This window comes from Alosa alosa, chromosome 16, assembly GCF_017589495.1.
Source record: "Alosa alosa isolate M-15738 ecotype Scorff River chromosome 16, AALO_Geno_1.1, whole genome shotgun sequence".
NCBI classification, from domain to species: Eukaryota; Metazoa; Chordata; class Actinopteri; order Clupeiformes; family Clupeidae; genus Alosa; species Alosa alosa.
In genome coordinates, this window is record NC_063204.1 from 31,186,413 (window position 1) to 31,211,255 (window position 24,843).

Here is a 24,843-nt window from a genome sequence, read left to right on the forward strand (position 1 = left end):
TGACGGACTGAAAATAAGCGGATTTGTTTAGAGCTAAAATAGCATCTGGTAGCTTTTGGTTCATCCAAGTTCAGCTTGCTGTATATTTTAGAAAGATGATTACGGTTGTAAATGGCTTAAAATATACATCAAGGAAGGAGGGGGGCATCTCCAAATTTCTGCATTTCTACTTCTGTGTATGATGACGTATAATTCTTTAGATTTCAACTGGTTTGTGTATGTTAAAATCAAGCTTTGGTTAGTCTAATACAGTATACATGTCTGTATAAGGTTGTATAGGATGTATGGACTAATAGGTAAGTTGTGTTTTTCTGTGTCTTGTAACTATGATTGCCTCACAACGACGTAAGGCACGATTGGCTCTCAGCACTCGGATATAGCTGTCCACTTCCTCTTCGATCAAGGAGTTTTGAGTCTTTAAGTCTCTGTGTGAGAACTTGAAATGTCTCAAGGGAATGAGAAGGTCAAAAGCAGCACGTATCTCAGGTCATTGTCCTTCTAGCAGTCTCTTGCTCTTTCTGATCCACTGGGTGGGTGGGTAGAGGGATGGGAGTGGAGGGGTGGCACATTTCCATTGTGTCTGTGTGTCTCAGCTGCAGCCGTTGGGGTGATGAAAGGGAAAGAGAGGATGGGGAGAGCGGAGCGACGGCCGGGCGGTCAGTGGCAGCCACAGGCCCGCACCACCATGTTCTTGTACTTCTTGAGGATGACGTTGGAGTTGTCGTCGAAGTAGAGAACGGAGATGGCGTGCAGCTTGGTCGGTGCGCAGCAGGGCTTGGGCACGTTCTCTGGGTTCATGAGATGCACCTAAGAGGAGAAGGGGCCCATGTTCAATATTATACTAAACTCAAGGTTAGACTTAGTTTAAAATGCCAATACCACTGAGCAGTTTCCAGTTGCCACTTCGATATTTGAATTCAGTTTAAATGTACAGTGCAAATTTAGCATTAATAACAAGTACATTATTAATAACAAATACTGTCTTAAAGAGCTAGAAGTTACAGACTAATTACTCCAGACATACACCCAAACCATCATCATGCTTGACTGATTTGATGTTATTAGACCTTATATACTGTATCAGTATTAGTTACTGTATGGCTTGTTTTAGAATCCATCATGTCATATCATGTCAATGTCATATTACATTTCCTGGACCTAATCTCATCCATATCCTAGACTTCATTTCAGACACATTTATTCAATTATTCGGTCATTCATTCACCACCCATAAACATCTATCATAGCATGTTAACCCACAACTATACAAGCTCAAACGTATGCATCTTGCCTACTCTTTACTCATATCATAGCCTTTACCCCACATATAAGTTTGATGACGTTTATAGGGGATCCTTCTGAGCCAGACAGTGTCTGCTAATGGTTACTTTGGGGCCAGAGTGCTTGTCTGGTGAAAACATGATGAGTTTCTGGCAGTTGATGTTAGGGAGTTCTGCAGCTAACAAACCTGTCTCCAAGGTCAAAATCCCTGTGCACAGCTCTTCTTGCTCCAGGTGCTGATGGTGTGCAGTATAACTATTGAAAAGTCAAAAGAGTAGTATACATCGCACACTGGAGGGTATATTTTGCTGACTTTATTTGGCGTGAACAACGCATTTCGCAAGTTGCTTCTTCAGGTTCACGTTCACAGTCAATCTGACACCCGCAGGTGAAATAGGTGGTAACATCATCACATGACCACACCAGACCCAGTGAAAGTACTCCACACTCTAACACACCCGAAATTGCAATTAATATCATCAATTCAATATCCTGCATATTTTAGCTTGCATATAGGCCTACATAGATACAATCTATGTCATTTAAGCATATTTGTATCAAAAAACATTTTGCATGTTCAAAAATACAATAGATTTTAATTTCGGTCATTACCCATATCAACCAACAATTCATTTACATAGAGTATATTATTGTATAGAGTGTATTTTTCTATTTACAAAAATATAATCTATTTACAAAAATATACTCTACATATACATCTAATCCCAAGAATACACTTAAATCCAGTACCTCATTCAGACCGTATGGTTCTACTGTGTTGAGTTCATGTATCCAAAAGGCCTCTCTCTGCAAAAGTTGTTTGATTAAATTACCTCCTCGTGGTTGAGGTTTGATCCTCTCAATACCTATAAACTTAAGGGTAGTGGCTGGTCCATGATTCATCTCTGTAATGCCTTGCGATTGCATAATCAAAGTTATCATTTCTGATTGCTGCTTTATGTTCCGCAATTCTTAATTTTAAATTGCGTTTAATTTGGCCTATGTACATTAGTCCACAAGGACATTTTAACATATATATGACATGAGTTGAGAGGCAATTAATAAAATCTTTAATTTCATATTTCTTGCCAGAATGGGGGTGACTAAAAGACTTTCTGGTGTGTTAGAGTGTGGAGTACTTTCACTAGGTCTGGTGTGGTCATGTGATGATGTTACCACCTATTTCACCTGCGGGTGTCAGATTGACTGTGAACGTGAACCTGATGAAGCGAAACTTGCGAAACGCGAAAGTCAGCAATATATAACCTCCAGTGTGCGATGTATACTACTCTTTTGACTTTTCAAACCTGTCTCCAAATTGAGATCAGCACTTTGCCATTAATCCTACTGTATTGTTGGGCCGACAGAGCGCTGTCTTTGTGAGGTACTGGTTTTGGGTTTACACCCTCACAAACCCCTTGGTTGTCTACATATTGCCTGTAATGTCCATCTGACTATATATAGCTTATATATAACCTCATAGTTATCCTGTCACATATGCTTCAAATCTCTTTTCAGTCTGTATAAACACAAAAGGCTGTCTCTACATTAGAGCACTGTCTACGGTGAAGCCTAATGGGGTTTTTTTGTCATGAATATTATTGATTTTAGATTTTTAGATCATATATGATTTAAATAGGATAAAATAATTGAACTGTCATGAACATTTCATAAACATCATGGCCGTATTTATTTGGCCATTTAGATGGACACTGACTGGTCAGCTTACCAGTGTCTGCACGATGGCGTGGTTGGTGGCGTTCATGTGGGCGTTGAGGGGGAAGGAGCATTCTCCGTCACAGTAGTTCGCCGCATAGCCCTCAGGTGCGATAATCCAGTCCTAAGGCAATAAAACACACACATTTGACAACAACTGTGAATAAAACACCCCTAACCATATGCTATGACCCATTTTCTGCAGACAACCCCTCCCCCCCGCCTTCAAACTAAAACAAAGTGTGTTTGTTAATGTCATTATCGTTCAAACTTTGAGTTTCAGTCTCTTTTTTGCCAATGTCAGACATTTGTGCTCTGATTTCTCGTCTCTAGTGAGGAGTTGACAGAGGACAGCCTCAGCTGCACCTGTCAGACTCCTGGCCTGGGTTTGGGCACATGTCTGGGTCTGGTTCTGCTAGTAGTGTGTGCTGAAGGGGAAGGGAGCCATTACTGTACCTGCCAGCCCAGCTCTTTGAAGCTCACATAGAGCTCATGCCTCCTGCAAGCCGTCTTCTGGTCGCTGCTGTTGTAATCTAAACAACAGGAGAGAGAGAGACAGAGGGAAAATGTGTGTGAGAGAGAGAGAGAAATAAAAAGAGAGAGAGCAAGAAAGAGAAAGATGTGTGACATGTGTGTAGGGAGTAGGTTTGTGTGTTTGAGAGAGCAAGAGAGAGAGAGGGAGAGCAGTGAAACAGGTGTAAAACCACTTCATGTAAAATTCATGCATTCTCCACCGTGGAAAGGACATTGGCTTGACTTATAGCGCACTAAATTTCTCGAGTAAATCATTTCCTGTCCTCGGAAAAGATTAATAGTGACAAAGGACAACCTTGTGGTGGTCACGAACAACCAATTATTTAACATCAGATATGAGAACATCCCCCAGCTCTATGCAGCAGCCCTGCTATTTTCTCCCTGCTAGTGAAAGGGTCACAAAGAGAGAAGCGCTGTGGCCGAGACTCTGTGACGCTGTCTCTCTCGGCCCTTTCACTATGTTTGTGTGCTGTGCTGCACTGGACAGGGCTGGACGTGTCACTGATGACATTTATTTTTCCCCTCGCTGCGGCAGTTTGTTTTAATTATCTCCATGCAGGCCCGCCCACTTGCCCTATGCCGTGTGTCAGCATCAGGTAGGGCCCGCGGAGCGCAGGGAAAGGTCATCGTTGGCACGAGCCGCCGCTCTGAAGTCAAAACTGGTGACTCGTTCTTTCCACTGACGCTCTCTCTCCCCCTCTCTCTCTCCCTCTCTCTCTGTCCCCCGCTCTCTCTCTCTTTTGCTGTGAGTGTGCCGTACACTTTTTTTGTGTGTGTGCGTATGTTTTTGGGGGTTGTGATTATTTTCTTCTTGCAAGTGTAGAAGGGAGTGGAACAGACAGAGAGAGAGAGAGAGAGAAAGAGAGAGAAAGAGAAAGAGCGAGAGCTATGATATCAGCGAGTGGGACCCAGTGCAATCACATCCTGTTATTCAGCTCCTGCTCCGGCTCCAGCGGCCAGCGTCCACCCCAGCGTCCACCCCTGCCTGGGGCAGCAGCAGCTGCCAGGACCCTGCGGGCACCCTGCCGGAGGCGTGCCAGGGAGTGCGAAAAGATGGACAAGCTCGGGCAGGGTAGTGGGGCACCGTTTAAATGCCAGGGAGCGCAGAGGACGAACAGGGACGAGTCAGACTCTCGTTGCCGCTGCCTTAGTGGTCAGACGGTCAGACGGACGGACGGACGGACTTAGTCGCTGAGGCAGATTTATTTAGGCAGCTGGCTGCTGACTGGCACTCACTCACTGTCAAGTCCAGGACCCAGTGCTTCATGCACAGCTGCCTCTAGCACGCACACACACACACACACACACACACACACACACACACACACACACACACACACACACACACACACACACACACACACACACACTATATACAGTAAATACAAATGCACACACGTTCGTTCACATTAAAAACACACAACCACAGGCATGCTCACACGTTCAGTGCAGTCATGGTCAGTCATGGATCTCACTGGCACATGCAGTGAGTGACTGAGCACTCTATTTGTTTTCATGTCAGAGCGACATAAGCTCTGATGCTAATAACAACTATAATTCATGGGCGGTAATGACATTATGATGTAAGTCAATTGAATTTGCTTGTAGTCAGAATGCACACAAAACAGAGTGCTTTGGCCACAGCTCTGACATGTCTTGAATTTCCCCTGGGGATCAATAAAGTCTCTATCTATCTATCTATCTATGCTAACCTGGGGCAAGGCCAGCTAACAGTACTGCAAATTAATCAAGTCACTTCTACTGTTCACCGGAAAGATACATCATTTTTCATGGGAATCCAGTCAAACAAGAAATCGACGCTTGCTTGTAGAATGGTATCTTGATAAACTGTTGGGGTTTGGAATGAAATCATGAGTGGGTTTTGAGTGAAAAACACGACAACTGATACTGTAAGTTCTCCCTCCTACACATCATTAAAGTAGTCAGACCCTTCAGCAAATGTCCAGTGCAATACACTGCAAAAAAACAGAATGGTTTCATAATCGGACATATCCTAGAGTAAGAGCGCCCACACCCTTTCCCAATCAACAATGGGATTCCGGAATTCCAGCCCGATGGTCACATGATGCGAGGTTCCAGCAGAGGGAACCTAATACAGAGTCTGATGACAAGGAGACATTGGTAGCCTGGCCCTTGCAAGGTCACCCCGTTCGCAGCGGAGCAAACACTCCTGAACACTCAGGTGTTTCCCGTTCAGGGCCTCACACACCCGCTTCTTCCTGTTTGATTTGAAAAAAGCAGAGAGAGAGAGAGAAACAGCACTGCATTTGGAACAACTGTGTCCAGTGGCTGGTTTGCTTTCTCTTTTTTTGGGGGCTCGTTAACGTCTAAAGTTAGCCCCGCTTGTGGTCAGAGCTGGAACAGCATAGGGCCTGTGTATGTGTCTATGAGTCTGTGTGTGTGAGTGTGTGTGTGTGTGTTGTGTGTGTGTGTGTGATTCTGTGTGTATGCGTCTGAGTCTGTGTGTGTGTGTGTGTGTGTGTGTTCCTGTGTGCCTGGTTCGGGGCAGTACGGCTGCTGTCTCAACATGTAGTGTTTCCCCTCTGTCCCTCTGTTTGTACCACAGACCGACTCCGCCGCTGCCGCTGCGCCCCTGGCCACCCGGCCCACTGTTTGGGTTTTTCCCGCCACGCCGGCGTGCCTCCCAGAGGGTCAATATTTACCGGGATAAATCGGCCCTGTTACTGGGGGCCCCGGGGGGCTCGTTTAGGCCCCGCTCCCTCGAGGGGACTCACCTTTATTCAGCGATGCCCTCTTTCACCCAGACCCCCTATACCTCACCTACACACACACACACACACACACACACACACACACACACATTAAGGGTGGGGCAGTTTACAGAGCATGACATTCAGGCCTCAGGCGATTCACAGGAGGGTGACCGAGCCCGTACCACCCATGCATTAGTCAGCAGCCCAGAAAAAGGCCTTGTGTGTGTGTGTGTGTGTGTGTGTGTGTGTGTGTGTGTGTGTGTGTGTGTGTGTGTGTGTGTGTGTGGGGTGACCGAGCCCGTACCACCCATGCATTAGTCAGCAGCCCAGAAAAAGGCCTGTGTGTGTGTGTGTGTGTGTGTGTGTGTGTGTGTGTGTGTGTGTGTGTGTGTGTGTGTGTGTGTGTGTGTGTGTGTGTGTGTGTGTGCCACCAGAGCTCATGTCTGGTACACAACAAGGCAGATGCTAAGCCTCAGCTGGGACAGGGAGGTTAGTGAGTGCAAAAAGAAGTGTGGACGCAATGTGGCAATGTGGTAAACATGCAAACACATGGACACACACACAAACACACAAACACACAAACACACAAACACACACTCTCACTAACTCACCCTAACATGCATACACACACACACTCGTGTCATCATGCTCACACCCCATAACCTTCCATCCCAACACAGCCACCCCCCGCCCACACCCCACACACGTTTACAAATCCATCTCCGCCTTCACCAGAACACACATGCATACACATGTACCCACACACACATACACACACACTTTAACAAGGTTTCACCATCTTTATGGGCATGGTTATTTACAGTCGGGGAACCTTTAAGGGGAATAAAGGTGATATTTAGTGTGGAGTTTCATAGAGTGTAAAGGCCAGATTTGTGGTACCCATAAAGCACCTCTCTCCTTCCTGCCAGTAAAATTTAACGCCACACGGCCACTGCAGAGAGCCGAGAAGAGCGTTGGGCTAATGCTCGGCACCCAACCCCCAACCCCAGAGACCCCCTTACTTATCGCAACAGGACCGACACTCGGCAGGCCTGTGAAATCCACATGCTCACCATGACTATGTGAACCTGTAAAAAATTCCAATTTATGATGTAGTGAAATTTTAATGAATCACTCCTTGTTTCCAATAATATTACCCCCCGACCCCAACCAGCTACTCCTGAAATCTTTCAGATTTGAGCAAACTTGAATGTATAATTTTTTTAAAACCTGCAATCAAATCGTTCCCTTTTTATGTTTGGGGTTTTTATAAGATCCTGACCACATGAAACCCACATTAAAACTGTCACGTTTTCTTTTTGTTCATTCTAAAATTTTCCATGACAACGGTTGCCTCAAAAACCTGTCGCTTTTTAACAGTGCCAATTACCGGAGGCCGTGGTGTACTTGTCGAGGCAGTGATAGAGTATCTGTGTAAGGAAAAAAAAATAAAAAAGTAGCCCAACATAGACCCAGCCCCTGCCAGGGCCATGCAGGGGGAGGACAGGAACTAGACGGAGGGGAGAGAGAGAAGCCCCTGAGCCCTTCTCCCAACTCCCATAAAGACATGAAAGAGAATGTGGCTGTTGTCTGCCGTGTCCATGTGAGAGCTTTATCTGTCTTCCTGTCTTTCATCACTGTGGTTATTAAGCCTCCCTCGCCGAGCTCGCCAATGTCTAATTACACCGACAGTAAACAAAAGGAGAGGACCTGGAGGGGAGGGTCAAGATGAAAAAACACAGCTGGACACTGCCGTGTTATTATGATTCTTTTAAGCGATACTGTTAGCTCGCTCAGCCGCCTTAGCGCTAAGCTAATGACTGGCTAGGGGTAATTACAGGTCCAGGGGCAGGCTCACACTGCCGCGTTTGCGTAGGTAGATGGTCATTAACTCCCTGCGTCGAGAAGGCAAAGCCCAGATTCTATAACGGCTCTGCCTAAACCCCTAAATTATCCTTGGAGGTGTCGTATTGTGCGGCTCAGCTGAATATTTCACGACACCTGAGGACTGTGAAAGGAGCAAGCAGGCGACACTCTAGCCGTGTACGCACACGCTAGTCCACTCCCGCTCCTGAATGGCTGATTGTGAAATTGAGCCCTCGAGGGGGGCTTTGGAACACGCGTGCTGACAGCGTTGAAAGAGAACAATAGGCCATTCTCACACGTTAGTGTCTCGGAAACTACCAGAAGGATGTGCCACTTGTGTGGGGTGCCGAGCGGCCGGCTGGCTGGCTGTCCGGCGAGGCCAGCCGAGATGAGAAATGGTGTATTGGAACCATATGCCTCCCACTGCTCCGGCAAGGCCACGCTGAGACCGCTGTCGCAAGGGCCTCGCAACTTCCTCTGCGGAATCTAAATATTTACGCTCCAGACATCCCTAGTGGTGCAACGGATCAGGAGGGCTGATATTTCGGGTTACATAAAGTCCAATCCCTTCAGGACAAATTAACCAGATTTTCCTCATTAAGCGAAGCACATAGCGTGCTAAGTTTTAAGGGCTTTCTCTTGTTTTGTTGTTTTTTTTTCTGTCACTTCACTACTGTATAACGGAAGAGAAGATCAAGGTGTCCACCACACACACACACACACACATACACAAAAAGAAAGAGGCAGGGCTCTCTGCAGCCTGCTGTTTAATTGCAGGGTCACAAATATGATGGATGGCTCTGGAGCAGCCAAGTGAGAAGTGGAGCGGTAGTCAAACCACAGCCCTCTGCAAAGGGCTACGCTATACTATGTTATGCTATTTGTGACATAAAAATCGTCTCCTAACTTGACACACTCTTAGTCCTCAAAGAGTTGAGCAAGGCAGGGCATTATGATAGTGTGAGTGCTTTGTACAGAGCCCTACATGAAACATAGACAAGAGAAAGTCACTGAAAAACTTGATGGAAAAATACTGCAGTTACATGTTAAGAGTTACAAGATAAGAGTAATGGGGAAATGTATCAGAAGGGTGCAAATTCAGTTTCAATATAGGTGAATGGTATTAGATATTCATTTCTGAAATAGAAAGACATTTGAACACTATACAGGTTAAACTCTCAACTTATTTGTTACTCAACAGGGTTAAGCTACTAAAGTGTGTGACTTATTTTTTGAAGTCGAAAAGTATTTGTGATGAATTTAAGTAGCTGTTTATATAACTGACCAACACAGCATACAGTGGATGCAGTGAAAAAATTTAACTGGGATCATTAAGTCAGCCTTTACGAGGTTGGGTTTTCAACCTTCGTGGGCAGCCCTCACATGTGAAATTAGCATTGGATCAAGCTGGTATTAGCGCAAAGCCAAGGGACCTGCCGGTCATGTTGGTCTCAGCGACCACCTCAAAGAGCCAGCGTAATGAGAAGCAGAGGCCACATAGCACTGGATTAGGCTCAGGCCTAATTCAGCGGTGGCCCTGTTGACACTGCCTCCTCAGAGGTCAGCAAAAGGCCACAATGCCAATACGCAATCACTTGACAAGGACGCTTCCAGGAAACGCATACTCCATTTTGTTTCCCTGCCTAAGCAGATAATACACGCCCCTGAAAACATATTAAATTGACATGGAGGGTTTAACTTGAGGGATAAATGAGGTAATAATAAATGACTGAAGCAATAAATGGTCAGATAAATAAATATGGTGGAGTTCAGCTGGATTGATGGAGGTATTCTTTAAAACCACATTGGATCCGGACTCTCTATGCTGTTGAACTGACTAAGCAGCTACCACAATCATTTGTTACACACTGAAGTATATTGTCAGACAAGGCCAGCTAGGTTTGGACATCCGGCAAAACAATAATAGGCAGTAAATTTTAACATAAAATGAATTAACTTGCCTTTGCTAATTGGCAAATGAATTTAGTGTTATTATCCAATAAATTCATCTAATTCAGAGATGATCTGAATTAAGAAGACAAGAAGTGTTTTTGTCTGGTGTTGGTTGTGTTGACTGACCTGTATGGCCAGCGCCGCGGGATGAGTCCTGTGGCTGGCTGGAGCGGTTGCGGTTCTGTTGGCGCCGTTTGCCGTTTGGGCCGGCGGAGCGCGGGGAGCGGACGTGTACCTCGCTCACCTTGAAGAAGGCCACCATGAAGGGCTGCCTCTCCATAGCTCCGTCACGGCCCACCAGCCCAGCCTCCTTGGGGCTGATGCTCTGCCCTGCGCCACAAACCAAAAGGAAAAGGACAACAAAAGTCTTCAACTGGTGTGAATATTAATAGCAACCGCCTCACTTTCACACAGAACATAACAGCTTCTCTATCTCCACACCAAATCCAGCATCTCCATTGGTCTTCCACCTATGCCCAGTACCCAACAGCTCCTCAAATTGGTGGTGGTAGCGTAGAGACTAAGGAGCTGGGCTGGGCTGGGCTAACATACAGTAGCCTGAAGTTGTGGGTTCAATTCCCAGCTTTCACCTTAATCAAGGCACTTAACCCCAAGTTTCTCCGGGAACAATGGCCCTTGAAATATAATTGACATATGTAAGTCGCTTTGGAGAAGAGCGTCTGCTAAACTATAAATGTAAATGTAAATGTAAATGTAAAAGCCTGAAAAAAGAGGGCTCTTCTCTTTTTGTGCTTAATGCAGGATTAACACCCACCAATGTAATAACTTCCCACCAATGTAATAAACCACCAACGCAATAACAATCTGCACAATTTAAACCCATCAACGTAATAACTTCTCACCAACGTAATAATTTCCCACCAACATAATAACCCAATAACTATTACGTTAGCAGGAAGTTATTACGTTGCTGAGAAGGTTAAAAAAGTTAATGTAATAACTTTCCCACAATGTAATAAATCACAGATTTAAATCTAAATCTAATCCCCCTTTACTTGATGCAGACGACACTATAGGCCACACCAGAGTAAGAGGCTCTGGGATACACATTACAAGACACCCCCAAAAAGCATAATCATGAAATAGTAGAAATAATAGGGAAATAGGCCGGACGTTGCTGTGTGTGGTTAAGCACATCCTCCTGATAGGCACTTGATGGTCTTTCGGGCCCACACAGACGACTTAAAAGCAGTACCGCCTCTGTCGACTTCAAGGCTAAACCCTAACCTTAACCCTAACTTTAACCCTTACCATAACCCTTGCCTAACCCTAGCACCTTCCAGGCAGCGCTGCCTTGAAGTCGATGGTGGTGGCCCAAAAGACCATAGATCCTGATGGTCTTTTGTCAACTGACATGAACGTTGCTGTGTGTGGTTAAGAACATGCTCCTAACTTTTGAATCATATTTATTTTTTCTGTCAACCTGGACCCTAAATGACATGGATACAATCACAAGTGCTCGACTGAATATTTACTGAATGTTGCTAAAAATGAGAATATGGCAAGCATTGTGCAAATGAACCTTCTAACGGTCAGTTGGGACCCACGGGTCCTTAAAAGCTATGAAAATGTATGAAAATGAGAGGGGAAATCAAGGCCTGGAAAATGTTTGAAAATAGACATAAATAGACAGGTCATTAAAAGTGTTTGAATTTCTATATGTTCTGTTAGAAGGCAAGAGAACTTTGTCAGCCATCACTGAAACATAGCACAATTGATAAGCATTGACACATTCAAGCCTCTCTTTTTTAAATGTTGTTGAGTTTCTCTAGAGTCTCTCTCTGAGCTTGTTTTAGTTATTTGTAAACAATTTGTAACAATACAATTTGATCCATGTCTTAAACTGTTGGGTCTTTGAATTTGAGGGAATTGGACCTGAGAAATCCTTGAAAAGTATAGTATAAGTATAAGTATATATACTCTTTTGATCCCGTGAGGGAAATTTGGTCTCTGCATTTATCCCAATCCGTGAATTAGCGAAACACACTCAGCACACAGTGAGATGAAGCACACACTAATCCCGGCGCAGTGAGCTGCCTGGAACAACAGCGGCGCTCGGGAAGCACTGAGGGGTTTGGTGCTTTGCTCAAGGGCACTTCAGCCGTGCCTACTGGTCGGGGTTTGAACCGGCAACCCTCCGGTTACAGGTCCGAAGCGTTAATCAGTAGGCCACGGCTGCCCCAATATTAACGGGAGAGCGTGTGACAACGGCAGCCACGGCATCAAGCCGGATTCGAACCGGCGATGCTACGGGCACACTTCCTCATGTGCTCCGCAGAGCGACGCCCTCCCAATAGTGCTAAGGAGGGAACATTATTTTTCCTGTATAGCTGAAAGGTTTCCTGAATTACATTGAACTAAAATATTTTGCCACAGCAGTTAATTTATCCAACAAAATATGTAAGATGAAGATTGGTTTAGATGGTGACAATTGTTGACAACTATACCCTTACAATTGATAAAACAGATACAATTTCACTAAATCAGTGATTTATTACATTGGTGGGAAGTTATTACATTAACTTTTTTAACCTTCCCACCAACGCAATAATTTCCTGCAAACATAATAATTATTGGGTTATTACGTTGGTGGGAAATTATTACATTGGTGGGAAGTTATTACGTTGGTGGGTTTAAAACATGCAGATTTTTATTACGTTGGTGGTTTATTATAGCCTGGCTAATGCCAAACCATATCTCAATGAGATGGGGTCTGGGAACTACACATTCATTTTCTCATATTTGAAACGTGGTTTTACAAATGCCCAGAGCCGTTTTTGGGCGCTACGAATATCTATCAAATGTGTCTGTACGTAGCTCATAACCGCTTTGGTGTGTTGTCATCGTCTTGCTGTCCCCCCTCCGTTCTGTGATTGGTTCCTTCATTGAGGTGAAAACGAAGTCCATGTAATCCAAGCTTCTAGCAGCATGAATAAAATCGTGCGCGTTAGGCAGCATGGGAAAACCCAGGCTAGGTTTATTACATTGGTGGGAAGTTATTACGTTGGTGAGTGTTTCATACCTGACTGAAAGTGGCCTCTGACTTGAAGCTGATCCAGGTCAGAGGTTAGATTTGGGCAACACTATTATGAGCTGACAAAAAAATGATTGAAATTGATTCTTTTTTCTTTTTTGATATAATATCCTAAACTGAAAAACTTTAAGGGTATCAATATCAGTGATACTGTGTGGGATTACATTCAGGATTTTCTCTGGGAATTGAGCCCATAACAGTTGATAGCTCTGTGTTCTTCCAGTTGAACTCTAGGAATTTTTACTGGAGCAAGACCATAGATGGAAAATGGATATATCCCAGTACACCCGCTCCCTTCTTTCAACACAGCCATCTAACTGAATTAAAAGCTGTAAATATTCTATGCCATAACATGAACAAATCACTGGCTGATTTGTTTGAAGCTATGAGTTTTGGGGCCTTACCACTGAGGGTCTCCACGCTGATCTGAAGCCCCAGGTTGTGATCTGGACTCATCACCCACAAGTTGCTGGTGGCGGTGATGTCGAACTCCAGCCAGCCTTCCTGGGCCGCCCACAGTCTCCTGGACTCCAGCAGGAAAAGGTCCGAGTCCCTGAGGGAGGGACAGGTCAGGTCACGATGGTGAGTACACACACAGGGAGAGGGACAAAGTTACAACCCAGAGGGACAGTCAAGGATTCCAAGCCAGTGCATTTTTTAAAAAATATTTTTTCAGGCCTTTTAGCCTTTATTCAACAGGACACCGAAGAGATGACAGGAAATGAGTGGGAGAGACATGGGGAAAGGGTTCGGGAAATGACCTCAGGCCAGACTCAAACCTGGACCATTGAGCCTGCTCATGGTACGGGACGCCCACAGTATAGCTTGCGCAACGCCCCCTACCCCCCAAAACCAGTACAAATGTTTAAATCGCATTCTGCATGAGAGCACAAAACATAGTGTTCACACACCGGCCTGGCTTGGTAAATGGGAAACAATGGGCTTGGAGTAAACAATACCCTATTCCAGCCAATCAGCAACATTTCCACAGAAGCACTTTAAGGCAGTGGTGTGTTTGATTGGATGCTGAGCTCAAATATCAAGAATCTTTTCATCAGAATTGTTGACTGGACCTTTAAACTTCAGGAAGTGCAGCATCCCGGAGGCTAAAAAGAATCACATATTCAGGCACTATGAGGAAAGGGATGACAATATGTTCTAAAACATGATTAAATTGTTTTTATTTGACTTCTCACAGTTGCCATGACCACCAGTTCCTGGCACCTTTTTTGTAGCCTGAATCTGCTGTTTCCTGCACCTGGTGTCTGTTTCTCTTTATATTTAGTAATACTGCAATTCCATTCCATCAAATGTAGTCATCCTAGACTGTAGACATGACTGCAGACAAACAGCCGTACAAAAATGCTCACCAAACAATCCATCATCTGGATAGAACACGGAGTGACCAATCTGCCTAAGGACAGATCCATCCCATAAAGGTTAATCCGCCCAGCCCAGCTTGCATTCTTCAAACAAGCAGCACTACAATTAACCTCCATCATACATGCACGTTTGAGCCAGCGCGTCGTAATCATTGTCTCAAGGCTGGCCTGGACGCGAAACAACGTTAAAAACCCCAGTCCGCAGCCAGCGGCCACAGAGAGGGACTCAGAGTGTAAGGCTCAGGCTCATAGGGCAGTGGGTTCAAAAACAAACAACATCAGCACCACAAAGAAGCCCATCCCCATTACAGTAATGATACAGTGCAGAGAGCCCTGGCCCCTCCTTACGCCGCACTTCAAAGCGGACAATCGCCCAGGTGTTCCGGGAATGCCCCTGCAGTCATGCATCGGTGGACCCTCGTTATTGGTCGTTAATTAGAGCCACTCTCAAGACTTCCATAGAGCTTAAGGCCCCCCTCATCCCACCATACACACACACACACACACACACACACACACACACACACTCTCCTCCATCTGTTTGTATGCACATCTCGTCCTAGCTGGCTAATGCTGACTCATAAGTGTTAGCACCTCTGATTAGCCAGTTCTGCCAGGCAGGAGGGGGCTGCCTGAGGCTGAGAGGCATCCAGCTGAACCCATAACTTTCATGGCACCTAGTGGTGTCCACCTACCAGAGAGAGTGCATACTGTGTCATAAAATAACAGACATGGCCATCTGGAGAAAAAGAAACCCCATCTCATAGCCTTGCATGCTAAATTCATGATTTTCTTACCCTTATCAAATGACAAAAAGTTAAAGTTGACTGATATTTAGCAGACGCTTTTAGCCAAAATAACAAAGACTTGCAATGGCGGGTTCAGGAATTGAACCCGGGCCAACTAATTATGAAGCCATCAGGATACCACTGCTCCAACACAAACTAAACTGCTATACCATGTAGTATAGCATAGTATAGCACTCATATACACTATATGGACAAATGCATTGGGACACATTGGGCCATTACACCTACAATAACTTTTCTCCCATCTAAATCTATAGGCATAGGATAGTAGAAGAGCTTCCACTCTTCTGGGAAGGTTTTTGGAGACACAAGATTTTGGGGTGTGTCTGGGACTTTTTGCCCATTCATCCAGAATAGCATTTGTGAGGTCAGGCACTGATGTTGGACGAGAAGTCCTGGCTCCCAATCTCCGTTAATTCATCCCAAAGGTATTTGATGGGGTTGAGGTCAGGACTCTGTGCAGACCAGTCAAGTTCTTCCACACCAAACTTACCAACCATGTCTTTATGGACTTTGCTTTGTGCAACCTGTGACAGTACCACACTTGGAACCACTGAGCTCTTCAGAATGACCCATTCTTTCACAAATGTTTGTGAATGCAGACTGTATAATTCATTTCCTTCATATTAACCGAGGTATACAGTATACATCGATTTTGCTAAATTTCTTCAGCGATGAGGTTAATGTGTGGGGGCGGGCTATATATGGGAATGCATGCAGCATTCTTCTTGATTCTGATTCATTGGGTTATTGGGCACTGCGGTTAATACACAGATGCGGTTAATGGATGGTTTGTTTTGTTTTTTCAATTCGCATAAAACACTGCCCTGCGGGTTATACACAATGCGACTAATAGAAGGGCAATTCCTTGTGGGTGCTCAATTTTATAAATCTGAGGATCATGGGTGTGAAGGAAACATGAATTCAGTGATTAAGTGGTTGTAAGTGTCCCCATACTTTTGTCCATATAGTGTATCCTTCTGTCATATCAGAAATGTTCTCTCACATCTATTGATGCATTTCATCATTTCCATTGGCCTGAAAAGGCATACCATTATCTACTAAGACCAATGAATATCTTTAGAGATTTATAAGAGATTTATATATGGAATATGCAGTGTGAATGGCTGTTTACAAAAGTTAGGGACTGCTGTGCAAGACTGTCTTACTATCTCACAGAGAAGACAAATGTTAGTTACAAGCCAGTCTTTGGGCAAAAAAGGCTATTCAGTAACCGTCCTGTTCATCACGCAGACTCTCTTCCTAAATGTAGAGATGTAGGAACCAGGGAACTTTCACCCTGAATTTTGTTAGCTTGAGCTGACCTTAAAACAGGGAAAGGTTCATAATCTAATCAAGCACGGGTTTAAACATTCAGCCAAATGTGCCAATGGAAAATCCAAAGGCTATCCAATAATAAGGTCAAAGGCTGTTTATGTGTTTAGGGTTGGTTTGTTTACATACTTTATCCGTTTACTGGTTCTGTCACTTGCTTAAGTCAACATGCGTTGGCTTGAGGTCTATGTCCATGGCTTTCTACTGGCGTGACATGCATGTGACGGAATAAATCTTGTTTTCACATTTGGAAAAAGCTAAACTTTCCATAAACGTCGGCCTATTGCATTAGGAAACAATAAATTGTCAACAGGAAAGACTACAAATCATTTGAAACAATGTATACATAATGTATACATAACAGTTATACATAATAAATCAAACCCCTAAAACAGAGGGTCATTCACAGCAAAAAATGTCAACAACCTCTGCATGTAAATAGTTGCAGACTCTGTTCCCATTTTTTGTGTTAAGCATCTACTTTTAATGAGATAAACAGGTTTTTTTTCAGATAAGCAAATAGGCTACTTGTACTAATCTGCTGATATGTCTCAATCACAGCTTAGCAGTAGTCACTGTAATAGACATTACAGTAACATTGTGTGTGTGTGTGTGTGTGTGTGTGTGTGTGTGTGAGAGAGAGAGAGAGAGAAGAGAGAGAGAGAGAGAGAGAGTAGAGAGTGAGCAGGCCAAGGTAACAGTTTCATAACCTCAGCTTTCTCTCAAACACCTGTTTCGTCCACATCGAAACTATGCTAGTTCATGAGTCACATATAATCCCTCACCTTCTCCCACCAACGTCCTTATAAAAAGATTGTGAACAGTAATCTTAGCAATCATGTCTTTAAAACTCGACAGTCCTGCAAATTAATCCATTTGTTAAGCAAATACCTTCTGCAGCCCACACAGTACCAGGGATTTGCACGCACAAAGCACTTCACCCCCGAAATACCACAAAAAGAGGCAAGCTATAATTTCCTTCAAGGTAAACTGTGTCCTACAATACAGCCGTAATTGGAGATATATGAGTCCCTTTAATCTCCAAATATCTCCAAAATAAAAGGCTCCCACTCTGGGCAATAGCGAACAAAGCACCTATTGTAAAGTTCAAGGAATGAAGCAAACAAGTGCCTCATGATGCAAACTAAAAAAAAAGCTGTATTCCATAAAAGAACCAGAAAGGGGTGAAAACTACTGGTTTATCGGATGAGTGAAATGTAAAAAGGTTTGTGGATGGTTGGATCTATTTTTGGATTTATTTTCCCAATTAAAACCTGTGGCACGTTCAGGGTCGTGTTGGGCAAGACACGTGTCTGTCTGTTGGGCTTTAAACATGATCGGCTAAAGTTGGGGCAGTTTCTCATGTAAAATGCATCCTGATGACTAACCTCATGTTTGAGTCCTGCTGACATGCCTATCAACAGTGCATACGAGATCCTGGCATGACACTGGCTCCCTCAGAAGAAGTTTTCCCTCCCACTGCCCACAATATAAATGTTTGACGTTTGTTGGCCTGGCCGTCTTTTTGACGGTAAAGTCACTCTATTTTTGTCAGGCCTTGTGGTCAGGCATCCGTCTACATAAAATACATGGCAGAAAACCAGCATTTTGGAAGTCTGACGCCCACCAGGAGACAGAGAGAAAAGAGAAAAAGAGAGGGAGAGAGAGAGAAAGACAGAGAGAAAGAGTGAGCTCTGCCGAGTCTGTGTCTGAGAGGGTGACTGCTAAGTGCTAACATCCCATGAAGTGTCTTCAAAACAATGTAATTCTCTCATTATTATACAGGAGCTGCTTTAACAAAATCTTTTGCAGATCCTGTTATGATCATACTAAGGTTCTCTGCTAGACCAATCTTAACTCCCTGTTTAAAAACACTACAATGTGCACAATGAACACAGCAAACTTATCAGTCTGTAAAATCTGTGTACCTTCGAAGAGGACACTCCTCTCAACATGTGTGGTCCAAAACAGAGAGCCCTCGCATCTATAAATCAACTCATGTCATTATCGTCTTTGAAACTGACAACTATTTATCATCTGGTTTACATGAAAAGATTAAGAATCACAAACACACCTCAAACGGCCTGTCCCTCAAGAGTATCAGCACCAAAGTGTTGAGAAACAGAATGCTGATAAATAACAGCCATTTTTGTGTGTAACTGTTCCAAGGCTTTGAAAATCTAATGAGAGATTCAAAACTCTGAATGAAAGATGGGCTTTCCTGTGATGAAGTCAAACCGAAATCCTACTCTGATGTGTACTGTGATTACATTTGATGTTTATTGTACACCGACAGACAGACTGACTAAAAGGCTCCAGTTATTTACATTGCACACTACACTGCATATCACATGCTTGCTGGAGCTGCTATGGACCCTCTGCCACTAAATGCAATGGAAAGCTTGCTGCCTTTCCCCCACTGCCATTATATAGACACAACAGCAACTAAAAGGCTATGATGAAATGTAGTGAGTGTGTTGATCCCCCAATGTAGCTTCATTACCATAGAAACCATCCAAAATGTCAGTGTTTTACAATTCACAACATATATATGAAACAAACAACACACAAACAAAAACATGTATCATGCATGTAAATATACTGTAGATGTGTGTGTATGCATGTCTGTATCGATAGAGGGAAAATCCAGCAGTGGCAGGTGTGATGTGTGTCAGACCTCATTACCTGCCTGGCCGTTCCCCCACCACCTGGTATACGCTGAGGAGGAAGGTCTCGTTGCGGAACGAGCGGCTGACACACTCCTTGTAGATGCGAAACTCAGCTGCAGTCACGGCCTCCCCCTCTGGGATTTGGGAGAGGTTGAACTTGAACTCCTTGTGGTGGCGTCTCTCTGGGGATAACTCCCGGTCGTACTCCACTGCAGGACGGAAACACAGAGGACACAAAAGGAGTCCAATCTATTAAACTGGGACTTTAAGTTGGATTTACAATGCAACATATTGTAGTGAAGCTATGGCACACTCTAAGCCGTTCATACAGTACATATCAGTCCAAACAGCCAAGGTGGTAACACAACCTCCGTGGTAACACAGACAAGCAAAGTTAAGTTACATGTGAATTTTAACTCAGAATCCTTGTGACCACTCCCATACAGCACTTTAGGGTTCGTCCTATCCAAATGTGCCACAAGAACAATGGCTAGATGTTAAGATGACTATATGTCAGAAACATTACACTATTCAAAATGTATGCACCTGCAGAAAAGTCTGATTGGGAAAATGGGGCGGACGGAAAGTGGGGTGGTGAAGCTGAGGCAGCGTCACCGACTGATCATCGGTCCCCACCATTCCCACCATTGATTCCCACCGTTGCGAATCCGTGTCGCTTGGATAAAAGCATCTGCTAAATATCAGTCAACTTTAAACTAGCTGCTCTCAGCATACAATGTACCTCCATACATGCCCATATGCTTCCAATGATATGGATATAGCCTTTGTGTACCATTTATACTCACCCATTGGGGCATTCTATCGGGCCACCGGAATTAATTCAATTCAATTCAACCCAAAAGGCTTGTGGGTCACATTTTATTTCGCTCCGGTCTGTCATTTCCCTCTATTAAAATGCACCATCTAGGACCACATGCACATACACTTCTACTGTGTGACCACTTCAGAAAGTCAGCAGATGTAGGGGCCACTCTCTTACCATACAGCACTTTTTTTCCAGTGGGAGGAAAGTCATTCTTAATTTGTCCAGTGCTTTTCCCACAGCAAAGGCCTGGCTTGACAGGCCAACTTCCCTACACTTCAGCGCTCTCAGGGCCCTTGCTAAGAGGGGTGGGGGTGTGTGTGTGTGGGGGGGGGGGGTTAAGAAGCAGGGGGTAGGGAACCACAGCGTTCTCCGACATCAGACGACCACTCTGTCATCTCCCTCGCTCACTTATGTCACCAGCACCACCTCCCTTTGGTTCCCAGGGTCAGTCAGGTCTGCGTCCACTGAGGCAAAACTTTTTTCTTTATATATAGATATGTGTTTCTTTTTTTATTCTCGCCACATAAGTGCAAGTCCAGCCGGATGCCCCGTGTGTTCAGTGGCTGGATGAAGTGTCCCTTCCTGATTGGATTTCCATGTGCCCAGTGAGACAGAGAGAAAGAGAGAGAAAGGAGCCCACACTTCCGTCCTGAGGCCCTGCCTCCTTAAAAGGGAGAGAAAAAATCTCTGAAAGAGTCAATTAAATCAGGCGACGCAGAAATAGTAGTAGTAGTAGTGTGCGTGTGTTTCTATGTGTGTGCGTTAGTCCGTGTGAGTGTGTTTCTGTGTGTGTGTGAGTGTGTGTGTGTGTGTGTGTGTGTGTTTAGTGTGGAGCTACAGACACAAAACACTTAAGGGTGCCCCCATACCCCTTGGGTGTGATGCATTACAGTAGTCACTTGAAGAGCTCATGATGAGGCAGTAGGGAATTAACTTCCCCCAGGTCTTCTTCTCCATTCAAAATAGCCATCCAGTTGCCCCTAACCTCCATACCCCCAAGCCTCTCAGCACATGTGTTCCCAATTAGTTGCCATTCTCTCCCTGGAGGATCGGAAAGGGGCCCACTAGTGGCCCCTGTGGGACCCCATCCTTGTCCCGCCTCCTTGATCCTAATTGACTGTCTAACCTTGGCCAAACCACCTATGGGTAGTAAAAAGAGAAGACACAAGCAGCACCCAGTGGGATTCTGCAGGCCCTGCAGCTGTTCCCATTTTGCCAGACTCTATCCCACAATCCTTTGCCACAAAAAAAAGGAAGAACAAGAGGAGGATTTGCACGAGTGCGCACTCCAATCCGCAACATGCCCAAGGTAGCCGGTGGCCATTGCTCGTCAAGTTTTCCTCCCTCCTTCTCAATATCAAGGGCTTAGCGTAGTGTGGAAGCTGTGTCGAAAAGGTCCCCTTTGTGATGGGATTCTCATCAGCACCTGAGACTGGATGTGGCCTTTGTCATGTGTGACAGAAACCTCTTCATTACCTTGTGCACAGCTGTTTCCATAAGAACAGCGCGGCTTAGTCCATCAACAGCACAGGTTTTTAGGGATGACAGATCTATTAGACAGAGCATTAGCAGAGGCCAGGAGAAGGGAAGAGGATTTACAAAATGACTTCACAAAATGACTTTTAACTAGACAGAAAATACGAGCCGATAGGACTCCCGTGGAGAAAAGAAAGGAGCCTGGATTGATTTACCAGGTTGGATTTAAAGAGCAAACTATTGACATGATTTTTTCGCTCAGGGGAGAGCACGTAATTTGCTAATCAGCGCTAAATGGCTGCAACAGAGCAGTTCAGTTTGAGTTATTCTTGCACAGATGAAAATCCAGCCACTTGGCCTGGAACAAGACCCCCACTGTAGTGTCTGTCTATGACCACATACCACACAGACAGCGGAAAAGTACATAGACAGTCTTGAGCAAGAGGCACATTTGTGCAGGGGATGCAGCCGGCTTAAGGCAGGAATGTCTGCACTTCGTCCCCTGTTCTCTGTGTGGGCGTTCTTCATCTTCTTCACAGATACCTCTCCTTGTGGAAAAAAGGGGGGGAAGAAGAAGAAGAAATGAAAGGCAGAGATAAAAAGAATGTAGGGGAAAAAGCAAGGGAACAGAAAAAAGAGAGATATCCACTAGATACGGCAGAAGACAAGAGATAAATAAGGAGAGGAGGACATGTAAAGAGAAGAACAGACAAGGAGTGGGGGACAGAGCAAAATGAAAGGAGGAAAGGAAAAAAGAAAGAGGGGTAAGGAGAACAGGGCCTCCTCTAATTGGGGTTGATCTCTGCTTTCCACCTGCACAACATCTGCCTCCAGTGTCTCTGTGCTATTGTCATCAGCCCACACAGCACGACACAGGAGGAGACTGACCTACTGAGCAGCTGTGCGGGACCACGGCGGAAAAAAGAGCCACAGATGCCCGGTGAGAGAGAGGGAGGGAGGGAGGGAGAGAGAGAGAGAGAAAGAGGAGAGGGAGACATATGAGGGGAGGAAAGGAGAGAGACGAAAAAGGAAGGGTGGGAGGGAAAGAGAGAAAGGACAGTGAGAGAAGAGAGGGAAACAGGCAGAGAGAGAGAGGAAAGGAAAGAGAAAAGGGACAGTGAAAAAGAAAAAAAACACAGACAGCACAGAGGAAGGAGTGAGTGGGAGAGAAAGACAGAGGGACAGATAGAAGGTGAAGGGGAAAGTGTGAAAAGGAGAGAAAGAGAGAGAGGGAGATGACAGAGAAAGAAAAAAAACTGACAAACACACACAGATAAAAACAAAGCCTCAGGAGCAGTCACAGAAAAGAACGCAGAGTGACGGAAAAGAGAGAAACAGGGAGAGAGAGAGATACAGGAAGAGAAACAGAGAGAAATGGAGATGGAAGGAGATTGTGAAGAAGGGAGAGAGAAGGACGGAAATACAGAGAAGGAGTGAACAAGGTCAGAGTTAGAGGAGGAAGGAGAGAGAGAGAGAGAGGGAGGGAGCGAGAGAGAGAGGGAGCGAGGCGAGTGGCCCTGGTGCTGCTGGTGAGCCGGTGGGCAGCGTGTGGTCAGTGGCGAGCTGCGACTCGCACATTCAATGTTTTCCATGGCAACCTCCAGCAGGCCATGGCGGTCATCGACAGCTACGGGCCCGGAACCGCATTTGCATCCTCGATCCCAAACGCAACCCCACAACCACAGAGAAAAACAACCAAACAGACTGACCCACACCCCCAAACACACACACACTCTCCTCTCCACCCTTCACTCTTGTCACACCCACACCCTCAGTCACCTCATCCACCCCCCGCCACACACACACACACACACACACACACACACACACCCCTCCGCTTCCCCCTCCACCTCCCTTCTTCTAACACCAACCACGGCCATGGCCTCCTGCAACCTTTCCAATGGGCCCTTAAATACCACCTCCAGCACCTAGGGGGAGCTAATCACAACTCCCACCCCTCCAGACTTCTCCCATAGGCCGGTGACCCATATATCAAGCCTTGAGACCTGGGCGTTTGGGGAGGTGGGGGTTGTGGGAGGGTGGAGATGTGTTTAGCAGCACTGGGACGCTGGGGCCGTAGGCTTGTGACTAATGTTGCCGCGGCACAGAGCTGTAAAGGAGCGACACTAAGCCGTGCTCGTATCAGTGGGGAGAAGTCTGATTATTTATGTTCGCAGGTCGGCGCTGTGAAAAGACTTCACTGGCCCCAGCAGCCCAGAGAGAGCAAAGCATGGAGCTGTTTGCTGCATCAGGGATCCACTGTTTTCCCCTCTTTTGTTTGGCTTTGCTGCAATCTCCTTTCTAATTGATGTTGGATCTTTTTTCATCTTTTTTTGGGAGGCCTCTGTGAAAAGTGTTTACAACTGACAGGCTGAAAGACACACTACTTCAGATGCTACTTCAACACTTCCAAATCATGAAGTGTTTTTATTATTATTTCTCAAGCGACATTTCTTTCGGTGATTAATTTTCAGTGAAATACATCCCCAGCCAAGCCATGAACACTGTCAGTTGAATAGGCCTTCTGAGACTTCATAACTCAACAATACTCTCTCTCTCTCTCCCTCTCTGTCTCTTTCTCTAATTACTCAGCCCTTATCCCAAATCTGTCACCACAAACCCCGCACCACAAAAAAAAATGGGGCTTCAACACCAGGCCTTCAATTAAGCTTGACATCTTTTGCACCCCATGAAACAGTCGGGTGCTTAAAATGCTTTTTCTTTTTTTTGTGATAGCCGTCTCCAATGGTTTGACCAATAAAAATGCACAGGGAGCCCAAGGCACGGGAGGAATTCGTATGTGTTTATGTAATTACGCTGGGATTCTCACAGGCTTCTGCTGTAGGACTTTTACAGCCCCAGAGGGGACCCTCTTGCACACATCTCAATGTGCTTGCTCACATCCTAATTATCCCACCGTCTCTAATTAAAGGCCTCACTCCGAGTTCCCATATTTCTTGGGAAATACTTGGGGTACACTTGTTTTGCACTGCTCTAGGAGAATGCTTGAGAGGAAGTTTAATTTGCCCTGGTTTTATCCCATGACGTTAAGCCAAGTCAACTGTGGGTTCTGGAAGCGGAGAGGGAGAGAGAGACAGAGACAGAGAGAGAGAGAGAAAGAATGTGCTATGTGTTAGCTCGGACAATGGATGCATCACTTGTTGGAACACTATCAGTGGTGAGCTTTGAGTTTCTTCTCATGTTGT

At 45.1% G+C, this 24,843-nt stretch overlaps 1 protein-coding gene across 1 annotated transcript in view; it reads right to left on the reverse strand.

Annotated features, from left to right (window-relative positions):
- Positions 1-624: 624 nt before the first annotated feature.
- The window catches only part of bmp6 (bone morphogenetic protein 6), a 35,743-nt gene continuing 11,524 nt past the window's right edge, over positions 625-24,843 (reverse strand). The window contains exons 2-7 of the mRNA XM_048267105.1: positions 19,352-19,544; positions 13,545-13,693; positions 10,212-10,415; positions 3,454-3,530; positions 3,011-3,121; positions 625-807 (exon numbers count right to left, since the gene is read on the reverse strand). Of these exons, the coding sequence (XP_048123062.1) occupies positions 658-807; positions 3,011-3,121; positions 3,454-3,530; positions 10,212-10,415; positions 13,545-13,693; positions 19,352-19,544 (884 nt within the window). The 3' untranslated portion in view covers positions 625-657. The remainder of the gene's footprint in view (positions 808-3,010; positions 3,122-3,453; positions 3,531-10,211; positions 10,416-13,544; positions 13,694-19,351; positions 19,545-24,843) is intronic.